The following is a 12,113-nucleotide window of genomic DNA, read 5'->3' on the forward strand; positions in this document are numbered from 1 at the left end:
AAACAAAAGAAAAAAAGGTGTGTGTGTGTGGGGGAGAAGATGTATAAAAACTGCCAATGAGCACATGAAAAGATGTTCAACATCATGAGTCAAAACACAATGAAAAACCACTTCATACCTATTAGAATGGCTATAAAAATATATATACAAAGTAGGAAACAGTAAGTATTGGTGAGGATATGAACTGGGACCCATGGGCAGCCCGGGTGGCTCAGCGGTTTAGCGCTGCCTTCAGCCCAGGGTGTGATCCTGGAGACCTGGGATCGAGTCCATGTCAGGCTCCCTACGAGGAGCCTGCTTCTCCCTCTGCCTGTGTCTCTGCCTCTCTGTCTCTCATGAATAAATAAAATCTTAAAAAAAAAAAAAAAAAAGAACTAGGACTCTTTTCTGTGCATTGCTGGTGGGAATGCAAAATGACAGTCACTGTGGAGAGCAGTTTGGTAGTTCCTCAGAAAATTCTGGAGCTACTAGATGCAGCAATTGTGTTCCCACCAAGAGAACTGAAGACACTTGTCCACACAGAAACTTGTACACAAATGTTCAGAGCAGCATCACTGAGAGCCCAAAAGTGAAAATAACCCAAATGCCCAGCAACTGGTAAATGGATAAACAAAAAATGGGGTCTATCTATTCGGGAGAAGACTATTCAGGTATGAAAGGGAAGGACGTATGAATACAGGCCACCACACTGGGGAACTTGAAAACATGACTGCCAGTGGTGTGGGTGGGGGAGTGACTGCTCATGGGGACGGGGTATCTTACTGGGGTAGTGAGAATGTTCTGGAATTAGTGGTGGTGATGGGTGCACAACCTTACGAAAACACTAAAGACCATTTTAAAAACTTGAACTGTATACTTTAAAAATGTGAATTAAATGAAGGTAAAAGGTTTGATTATACTCTGCCCAGAACGAAGGCAGAGCAGGGTCCGGAGTTTTTGGCACGCAGAACTTGAGTTCTGGCAGACTGCTGAGCTCGGTCCTGTGCGTGCTCTGCTGTAACCGTGAGGAGCAAGCAGAACAGAACAACCCTACCATGTCCCATAAAATGGGCTAACCCGTGGGATGGGTGAGGTAAGAAAACTTGGAACCTGCCCATTTTCTGATTATTATCTACATGGAATTTATAGTCTAGGGTAGGGATAGTCTCTTCCAGGTACACTCTGTTAGTTTCTCTTTTGATGATAGGATTTATGAGTAGGCCAGGACAATAGCAGGAAGAGGGCACAAAATTTCAGGAAGCCCACTGCTTATCGTTTGGGAAACGTTCAACTTGGACGTAGAAACCTCTTTTGTCTTTATGACATTTTATGATTTACAGGGCATAACCTGGCATACATCTCATCTGCTGTGTATGTGGCCTCCACTTTGTAAATATTTTGTAAATGAATAAAGGGCCTGAGGATGAAGGGACAGGCCATGACCCCACAGCCAGTTATGGACAGAAGGTGGACCCCCAGTCTTCAGACAGTTGGCTATCACTGTCCCCAAGAGCAGGCAGCTTGTCTGGGATTCAAAGGAGAGGACGAGGGGAAGCCCCTGACCTGTGTGAGAAGAAGATGCCTCTGCGCAGGAAGCGGTGTGGTTTCTGCCCCGTGGCTCTCTCTATTCGGTTTACCAGCTCCTTGTCGATTTTACTGCTTCCAAACCGAACTGGAAAACAGAATTGGAACGAGATAGAACTATCTTAGGTGGTGTGAGGTTTGGCAACCGGGTAATACTGAAGGGGAAAAACTAGTGTATTGTGTGCGATCTAAATGAACCCAGACCTTTTTAGGCCTTCTGCTCCCAGGCCCTTCTCTCAACCCAAAGTCAAATGTCTTTCATGTTAACAAGGACAGCTGAAATCACAATCAGCAAAACAGGAAACAAATTACAGAATAAATCACTGTTTTGTTTGGGATTGGATTTTGATGGGAAGCATATCCAGAATTCAGTCTGCCTAGCAACTCTTCATACCTCCCTTCTTTCAGATGCTTATTAAGGTATAATGTATGGACACTGACCACTGTAATTTTAATATTTCATTTGCTGCATTAAATTAACTTGAATTCAAACAAATTTTCCCTCACTGATGGTCTATGACTTAAATTATGAAAAATGGCTTTTGACTTTGATAAAAACATTTTAGTAACGCCTCTCCTGTAGTGGTTACCAGTGATCTCAGAGTAAGGACTTCCCTGAGCAGGAAGCCCTGTGAGGAAGGGCTTGCCAGTGGCCACCTGCTCTGTGAGGAGTTACTCTTCTTAAGCTGACGTCCAGCTTTTCAGCTCCACAATCAGTATCACTGGAAAAGAGATTTAGGTAATCCATTCCTGACTTTAACCATTAAGTAGAGAGGTGCTTTAAAGGACTCAAACATACTATTCCAACAGACCTTTCTTTAAGTTCTGAATCGCTCAAAGAAAGGGAAAAAGCTTATGCTAAGCTATCTATTACAGATCGTTATTGTGAAGTAAGTTTTATATTATTATCTGTTAAAAACAATCTTTTGGGATGTAATGCGTGACAAAAAGATTTTAGGATCTATTTTTTTCTTGGCATTGAAGCTTGATTGGCTTTATAATTCAAAATTAAAAAAAAAAAACACTGATGGGATCAACTCTAGGGAATCACTTATAGAAGCTGGGGTTTCTCTCAGGACATACCAATGAGCTTGTCATAGTCAATGCCCTTAGCACTGCTTGTCTGTACTGTCCACGGATCCACAAAGTCCTCCTCGGCTTCTGCGGCATTCAGGCCACGACTGTTCTCAGGTGCTGGTCTTGCTGGAGGGCAGTCGGCCTTATACTCCTCCCCCACGGTGGCTTTGTAGCTCATTTTCAGTGATAACAACAACTTCACTGCAGAATCGATTTCATCCTGGACAAAGGAAATGAGGATGAAGGCTAAAAATACCACCATAGCTAACATTTTGCTGAACACGACTGCTCTTACGTGGCATGCACTGTGCTAAGTGCCCCCACACACGTTATCTCCTTAGCCTCACGACACCCTTCAGAGGCAGGCACCACAGTCACTGTGCTCTTCCAGTTGAAGCCTCTGACACTCAGGTGAAGGAGCTTGCCCACAGACACACAGCAAGTCGTGGCCCAAATGTCTTATTTTCGTGCTGTTCTAGTGGTATGGATTACTATGAGACACCATGGTACAAATGGTTATGACACACAGTTATTTATGACACAGCGAATATGCTAAAGGTTGCTTCAATGCCACTGAGGCCAAGAAATGTGTGTGACATGCTCCCTGCACTGACTATACAGAATTCTACATTGGACCTTGTTTTTACATTCTGCACACTTGAAATAAGTATTTGTTGAAGCTTAAACAATACTACAGAGGACAGTAACACAACTCTAGACATCAGGGAAACAGATAAAAGCAACAAAAACAGGCTTTCAAATCCTAAATTAAGGAGGGATGCAGTGAGAAATAGTCATATTATGGTATTTTGGAGTCTTATCAAGCTGTCCCAAGTATTTGCATACTGAATGTTTAAAAACAAGCACAAGAAAGACAAACGTAAAAATATATCCTTAAGTACTCTGGAAATCTGGTAGAGACCTCCTGCTCCAGAAGCCCACACGAGCCACCCATGAAGGCTGGCCTCTGGAAGAGCAGGCCTAATTAGGCAGATTAGTCATGCTATGCCCCAAAGCTTTGCTCCTGTAATTGGCCTTGCTGGATTAGATCAAAACAAAGAATATACACAGGCCAATTTGCTTGCCAAAGGAAGTACAAACATTCCCATTTAGAATGTACACATGTTATATAAAGCGGGCTTCCTAAGCAGAGAGGCAGGACAACACCACCCTCCATTTGGAGGGTGATGCTGCCTCAGGTACAGTACCTGAGCCACAAAGAACTCTTACTGTGCGGCAGGTCTGCAGACACGGATTTATGTTTCACATTCTGAAATGATCTGGATTTCGTTATTACAATGAATTAGAATTGTGGGCTCAGTAAATCCATCAATATACTTCATTTAAGAGAGAGGATATTTCCCCAGGTTGGAAAAATAGGTAAGTTACTCATCTCATTTTTGCAGTACCTAGCCTCAGTGTAACAAAATAAATGTTTAGCAAGCATGATTTATTGAATTATCCATGGGAAGAATTTCCTTGCTTTGAAGTACACTTTAGTCAATACCCTTTTATCACTGGTTCTGTTGACATTTCGTACTCTATCTGTTCTAACTCTGCTTGCAACTAGGAGGCTCTTTGAAAGTCAAACATTTAACCCGTGTCTCTGCTTGAGAACTGTTTGTAGTCGGAATGCGATTTAAATGGACAGGCAAGCTTGCCTGGTCTATTTTCCTGTTCTCGATCTAACATGGACCAGGACACTGAAACAGGATTTAAAAGCTGATGTTAAAAAAAAAAAAAACATAAATAAATAAAATAAAAGCTGATGTTCTGGGAGAGGGAAAAAAAATAAAAGGCTCTGTACAAGCTGATTATATATGAAGTTCCAACACAAAGAGAACTGTTCATGGGGGAGGCCTATGGCAGAGGGTAGAGGCAGTGACTAAAGGGGCCCAGGGATGGCTTCCGGGTGCTACTATCCTGTTTCCTGATTTGGATGCTGGTTACATAGGTGTAGTCATTTTGTGAAAACTCAGTAAGCTGTCAGATTATGAGCTCATAGTTTTCCCAATAAATGGTGTATTTCAATTAAAAAAGTTTAAACTAAAAGCACAAGAAACAAGACTGTGCTATCTTAACCTCTGTGATACTGTGTCATTTCTTGAGTCCTGCCCAAACTGCTCATGCCCTCAGCCACTGTCTCCCCTCAGAGCCCCTAGATTCTTACCTATCCCCCCAGAAGACACCTTGCTTTTTAGTGAGTTGTTCCTGAAAGCAGGGGGTCTTATTCCCTTAGTACACAGAACAGAAAAGAACAGTAAGTACTATGGCCGAGACACATGCAGAGACAGCTGGAGAAAGAGCCCACGATGTCCTCACAATATTGGTACTCCTTGAGTGGCTTGAGTATTTTGCATAAAGTGAATTTCTAAAATACCAGGTGCTTCTATTATAACACATTCTTGGGTAAAATACATTTATTTCTGAATTTTCATCACTTAGCTCATGACTCCATTGTGCAGCCTCTAATCTCTCTTGTTGAAGGTCAGCTGATTGCATAAGTCAAAGAACACACTTGGAAGAGTAATTCTAAACTGTGTTAAGTATTGCTTGTTTAATAATGAACATAATTGAAGATCACTAAAAATTGGTAACTAAGAACACTTATTAAATGTTGTTTGAGTTCAACATGACATTGACACAGATACCACTGTCAAGTTTTCAAGAATGGATTCAAAGAGCAAATGATTAACATTTGGATCCTTTATTTATTTTAGTTTTAAAAACACCTTAGTCTCATCCACTGAGTCCTATCTGGTGTGTAAACCTCTTCCCGTGAATAATGAATTCCTTTTTTGGACATCGCTTTCTTTCAGTACTATTTATTTCTTTTAATGTGTAATGACTTCTTTGGGGTCCAAAGAGTCAAAGTTTCCTTTGGGTGGAAGAATGAGTGGGAGGCCAAGATGGATGGGACATGGCTGACACCAACTGGGGAGGACCCAGGACTCTGAAAAGGAGACAACAGGGGTTGCAAATGATGGACAAGGAAGTCATGGAGATGAAGAAGCTGAGTAACCTAAGGGTGGAGGCATCGCAGAATGAAAGGCATTGCTCACATGGATTAAAGATGCAGATGGCACAGATTACACTTCTGAAACATCCTGCAGCGACAGCAGGAAGACCTTCCAGAAAGGTACAACCCCATGAGGACAAAGGCAATGAGAAGAGGATGCCACCAACAAGATTTTGGAAGCTGTAGAGCTGCTGGATGACTGGCCACGGACTGTGCAGAACAAACATAAGGACGTTGTGGAAACACTGGGATTACGATGCTGCGGAGTCCTAGGGCTGGGCATTCTGAAGTTAGGGTGAATGTGGGCTATGATATAGGAGCACAGGTGCAAAATCTGTCTAAGAAGCAGCTGCTTGGTTCTCTATACCTGCCCACCTCTCCAGACAGAAGTCCTGTAACAAGGAGGTCCAGTTACAAGTGTCTAGACCAGGGGTGCTCTACACAGCACGGGGAAGACACCAGGAGCAGGTAGTGTTAGGGATGGCCACACAGCCCAGCTCTTCTGTCCCACAGAGAATGCCAGGAAAACCATCCTCAAGATCTCAGAGATAAAAGGATACTTATCATACCTAGGTAACAAGAATGGGGTGAAATGAGGGAAGGGACGTCATTGAGAAAGTAACTGAGCTCACGGAAGTTAAAAATGATGGGATAAATGAAAAACAACTGGAAGATTAGAAGTTGAGGAAGGGGAGCCTGGTTGGCTCAGTCGGTAGAGCATTCAACTCTTGATCTCAGGATTGGGAGTTCTAGCCCCATGATGGGCGAAGAGCCTACTTAAAAAAAAAAAAAAAAAGGCAACACAAGAGGTTGAGGAAGTATACATGAAAGAAGAACAAGAAAACAGAATGGAAAGCAGAAGGCAAAAAAAACAAGAAAAGCAGAGGACTGGTTTTGGGTGTGTGTGTGTGTGTGTGTGTGTGTGTGTGTGTGTGTAGGGGGAATCCATAAATAGAGAAAACAGGAGAGAAGAAATCAGAAAAAAAAAACAATTTCCGAGAATTAAGGATCCTAAGTTTCTAGTTAGAAAGGATGTACTCATCCCAAGAAATTTCAGAATATTGGAACAAAGAGACTATCCTGCAAATTTCCATAGAGGAAAAATGAGGGAAGGGCATCTGGTTTTGCCACAGCCAACTGGGGGAGCCAGGTGAAGACTGCACTGGCTTCCGAATTCTGTGAGAAAATCACTTCTGCCCTAGGGTTCCATACGCACTCTTGCTTATCAAATTATTTCTTTAGCTAGAAATTTTTTCAGATACCATTAGAATATCTGTCTGTCAAGAGAGTAAACAAAGGAGGAATGAAAGACACAGGATCAGGAAACAGAGACCTAACAGGGAGGAGAGGGAAGGGCCTAAGGTGGGCAATGTGGACGGTGAAAGGCAGCAGTCCTGAGCAGGTGGAGGTCCTAGGCGAGACCTTCTGGAGATGAGCTGCAGACTGGCTGATGAGTGCCTCTGGAGGAGACCCACCCAACTGGCAGGGGCCTGGAGAGCCATTACCATTTGTACACAAAAACACAGAGCCAAGAGGGATTCAGACAAGTATCAACTCCAGGGCAGGAAAGGAAAAACACTCCAACTCTACTCCGTGGGTCAGCTGTCAGTAGCATTTACGCAGTCAGAAGAGCATCGATGCTGGTATTGTGACATGCACGGGACATGGGATGTGTTGACAGAAGTGCTAACTCCTCATCTTCCACAGTTAAAGCCCCATACTTGAATATCAACAAAGAGCAATATAAAAGTGTGATTCTGAGAGAATCAGCTGAAAGGACTGAAATGTCTGTTTCTCGGAAGAGGCAGGGTAGATGACTGCTGGATTTCGGTGGTTTTATTTTTATTTATTTTTTTTTAATTTTTATTTATTTATGATAGTCACAGAGAGAGAGAGAGAGAGGCAGAGACACAGGCAGAGGGAGAAGCAGGCTCCATGCACCAGGAGCCCGATGTGGGATTCGATCCTAAGTCTCCAGGATCGCGCCCTAGGCCAAAGGCAGGCGCCAAACCGCTGCGCCACCTAGGGATCCCGATTTCGGTGGTTTTAGACCACATGCATCATCAAGGAGAAAACGAATTTAAGGTTATAATCAAAATAGCTCAGTTATTGAGGGAACAGAGTCTTGCAAACTTTCTGTTCCTGGGTTGCATGACCCCAGGCTTGGTTTATTTTCATTCATTCATTCATTTGTTCATTTATTTTAAAGATTTTATTTATTTATTCATGAGAGACAGAGAGAGAGAGAAGCAGAGACACAAGCAGAGGGAAAAGCAGGCTCCATGCAGGGAGCCAAATGTGGGACTTGATCCCGGGACTCCAGGATCACACCCTGGACCAAAGGCAGGCACCAAACCACTGAGCCACCCAGGGATCCCCCCAGGCTTGGTTTAAATGCACATGTAGAGAGCCCAACAAAATCACATACCTTTGATGCTTTTCCAGCTTTGAGGGACCGCACGAGCTCCCCCTGAGCAGCTATGCTGTTGAACAGTTCTAGCGGGGATGCAAACCCCTGCTCACCGTTGGGCATGTCCGCCATCTCCAGGATCTAGGTTTACAGCTGGCTAGGGTGTCAGTAGTCCAGACAAAACTGTGGGGGGGGGGGGGGGGGGCGGGGAGGGGAGAAGGGAGAGATTGATTAACAAGCCACTGTAACTGTTTTATCTTTCCTGCATCTACCTAGTCCTTCATCTTTCCAAAAAGGTTGGAGAGGACACGGATATAATAACATTAATAAAAGTGTAAGCACTAATTTGGGGCCATGAAAAGGGAGAAAAGAGGAAGAACAGATCCCAATGGTGAGGACTGAAGGAACGGCTCTGATTTATGGGCTGTGGGACTCACTAAGTGGGTCTCACTCAGTGCCCAGCACCAGGAAGGACTCGTGTTTGCACACACTGTAAATACCAAAGTGCTTTAACAAACCTAAGTTCATCAGAACTAAAAACATTTGGCAAACTGCAATTTACTTTTTATCTTAATTGTTTTGGGGATGAGTCCCACGCCCTTGCAGCCATAAGCAGTAGGTCATTGAACAAATGGCTTTTTCTGCTGGCCAGCTGCTCTGTTCTCAGATTAAGCAAGGTCTGGGGTCCAGGACAAGGTCTTATCTAGGGTGGAGGGTAGGGCCTTATCTGTTCTGGGCTCCAAACGAGGAAAATGATATATAGCCTGTCCATTTACATGCTATCTTACTTCACAGCAGATCTCTGAAAAAGGTGTACCTGCAACTTTTATTAGCCATTATTTACTATTAACTTTGAAAAAGGTGGGACACAGGGTACACCACCTGATGCTGCCTTGGAGCCGAGATGGGTCACGGTCAGTGCCCTCTTGGGTCAGTCACTTTCCCTTTCTGAGTGTCAGCTTTCTCATCTAGAGAGTGGCACAATCAGGAACCTCTTTGGCTATCTCAACACCTGCTATGAGAAGAAATGAGGAAAAACTAGAAGGTAGCATTTTGTAAACTGTAAAGCAAGATATAATCCATTCGGAGTATTATTTATTAGGGCTCCAGGGTGTGGCCAAACCGCACCCAGCTTTTTTTTAAGACTTGTCACAAATCGTAACCTTATACACATCCATTCGCCAAAGTCTCATGGCACTCCTGTGAGGAAGGTCTGTTGTCTCCATTTCACAGATGAGTAAACCGAGGCAAAGAAGTTATGGAACCTTCCTGAGTGAACACTACTGGAAGGGATGGGATACAAACTCAAGCAGCTACAACTCACACTCTCCAATGCTGTCCTATATGTTACTTAACTGTAAGGAGTCTCAGCCTCTCAACCGTAAAGTGGGACTGATGGTAATGCTACCTGCAAGACTGCTGTGTGGCTGGAGTGTGACAGCACAGGGAGTTAACCAGCACAGCCCTGGCTCCATAGTACAGGTTCAATAAATGGCTATTTTGTGTCTTTATTTAATTTTTTTAAAAAAAGATTTTATTTATTCATTCATGAGAGACAGAGAGAGAGAGAAGCAGAGACACAGTCAGAGGGACAAGCAGGCTCCTTGCAAGCACTTGATCCTCAGTCTCCAGGATCACTACCTGGCTAAAGGCAGGCACTCCTCCGCTGAGCCACCCAGGCGTCCCTAATAACTTTTCTAATAACTCTTTGAACCAAACACAAAAACCTGAGGAATAATTTTTGTAAAGATTTTATTTACTTATTTATTCATTCACGAGAGACACACAGAAAGAGACAGGCAGAGACACAGGCAGAGGGAGAAGCAGGCTCCATGCAGGGAGCCTGATGTGGGACGGGATCACACCCTGAGCCAAAGGCAGATGCTCAACCCCTGAGCCAGCCAGGCGTCCCAACTAGGCTACTCTATATAAATCAATGACAGCATAATACTGAAACTAGGATAGGACAGAAACCAGTTTCTTTTCTCTCCTTACTGAGAATCACCTCAATTCCCAGAAAGGGAAGTTGGATAAAATACCTCCTTCAGAAAACAAAGCTAACAGTTTAGGGAAGCCTGCAAGAAGGAATGCGGAAGAGACTCTGACTACCCCAGGAGAGAACCATTCAGGCTCGTATCAAATTACAATCTAAGGGATGAAATGTACTTCTAGCCACAAACAATCAAACATCCTGTCCAGCTACTTTACACAAGATCTCAGATTTGTCCAAACTTCAAAGTTGGATGGCATAGTTAACTCTGTGTTAGTCGATGATAGGTGATGGGGGAGTTAGAGCAGTCCCCTGAGGTTCCACCGCCAAAGCCCTCCTAAATCACGTGTTCTCTCAGAATTCTCAGAATGTGATACTCTCCTCTGCCTACGCTGCAGGTTATCTCACTAATTCAGACCTCAGCTCTTCTCTGCAGCCTTTCCTGACTCCTGCGTCTCCGGTGATCCCCAAGCACTGTCAACTTGATTAGGGCCCTCGCACAGCATTTAGTTATTCACATCTTCTCCACTCGACAGGGAAATCAAGCACTGGGTTTTTACTCTTTTGTGTACTGCTAATGCCTGGTACACAGCAGTTTATCAACGTTCACTGCATTAATCAATCTCAGAAGTCACCCAGTTCAACATTCCTCCTAAGATTTATATCCTCTCACGTTATCTTTGTAAGTGCTTGTTCCAGTTTAAGGTAGATTTACATGTGGACTTCAAAACAAACCACCTTAGTTTTAGCACCTTGCCACTCTGCTGAGCCTGATGGATTTGGAAAGGGCCAGGTTGACCCATGGCGCCTTCTCCAGGTCTCACAGCCCTAGTCTGGTTTCTTCAGCTACTGCTAACTGTGCCTACCACCCAGGTCGTTCTCTTTGGGATTGCCTTGGGTTTAATCCCTGTTCTTTCAAAAGTGTGGTATCTGGCATACAAGGCAACGGGTGACAGTAGTAAGGTTCTGACGTCAGCAAGTAGGACCAGAAGTATTACTCTTAAAAATTCCTACGGAAAGTACCAGGTAAATAACAGGTGTGTCCTGGACAGACCATCTCCCCCTGCAATGGAGCAGATAACGTAGAGGATCCACTAGATAAACGCGATCCAAACTTAGGGACCATGCTGTAGGGAAAAATATGCCTTTCCGTAGCAGAATTCTGTTTGAGAAGGAGCACATGGGAACTAGACCTGATGAGGAACAGAAGATAAGGTCTCCCTGCTCTCAGGACATGAGGCAAACACTGCCTGGGAACCACCCACATGATAAATCGTGTGTGTGTGTGTGTGTGTGTGTGTGTGTGTGACGCAACCTCTTTAGAGACAGGAGAATAGCACAGACTCTTGGTTTACACACCCAACCCCCCCCCCCCAGCCCTGCAACGTGCACCCTCCTTTTCCCTCACATCTAGTCCACATGCTCTTTTCTTTGTCAACTTTTCAAATGAAATTTACTTCAGAGGTTTTTAACCCAGAGTTCAGCATGTCTGAAATGACACTGACAGTTTGCATACACACTGGTATGTGTGCCCATGGTTCTAAGCAGAACATGCAGGTTACTTTATCAAAGGGGTCTGGGATGCCAAAAGTCTATGGACGACTGTCTTAGTGTTTATTGCATAAAGTGCAAACAGAGCTTTGAATCTTTCTTAAAGAGAGTTGTATCATCTATTTAACAGAGTAAAATCTAAAACAAAGACAACAGAGCTATAATCTGTGGAATCACCCATCCTCTCCTTTGAAGTAAGCATGAAGTAGAAAGAGCAGACCTGAATAGTCTGTGGCAGGTCACGGTGCACCTTTAAAGAGAAAGCTAAAAGACTCTTAACAATTAACTCACAGTTCCCCTTTTCAAAGAACCTGAATCTTGTGCTCAAAATGAGCGAGGTACCATTTCAAAATGAAAGGTACCATTGTTCTCGAGAAGCAGAACAGGCGCTTGAAGAAACTGGGTAGTTTCGGGATGGGGAACAGAAAGAATTACAGAACCGTTTAACAGAACATGACGATGACTTGGGCCGTCCTGAGATCATCTCACAGACCAGACTACAC

At 43.8% G+C, this 12,113-nt stretch overlaps 1 protein-coding gene across 9 annotated transcripts in view; it reads right to left on the bottom strand.

The window, feature by feature from the left end:
• Positions 1–12,113, bottom strand: part of WARS1 (tryptophanyl-tRNA synthetase 1) — a 34,353-nt gene that overhangs the window by 20,424 nt on the left and 1,816 nt on the right. For 6 of the 9 annotated variants that reach the window (XR_012037205.1, XM_072839947.1, XM_072839953.1 and 3 more), the window contains 3 exons: positions 8,088–8,252; positions 2,647–2,860; positions 1,543–1,651 (listed from right to left, as the gene is read on the bottom strand). Coding sequence is in view for 7 of the 9 variants with exons in the window: in XM_072839947.1 (XP_072696048.1) it covers positions 1,543–1,651; positions 2,647–2,860; positions 8,088–8,201 (437 nt within the window). In the remaining 2 variants the exon portion in view is untranslated. Of the gene's footprint in view, positions 1–1,542; positions 1,652–2,646; positions 2,861–8,087; positions 8,253–8,951; positions 9,085–12,113 lie in introns of all 9 variants that reach the window. The other 3 variants (XR_012037206.1, XM_072839949.1, XM_072839950.1) reach the window with 2 other exon arrangements.

This window comes from Canis lupus, chromosome 9, assembly GCF_048164855.1.
Source record: "Canis lupus baileyi chromosome 9, mCanLup2.hap1, whole genome shotgun sequence".
Classification (NCBI taxonomy): Eukaryota; Metazoa; Chordata; class Mammalia; order Carnivora; family Canidae; genus Canis; species Canis lupus.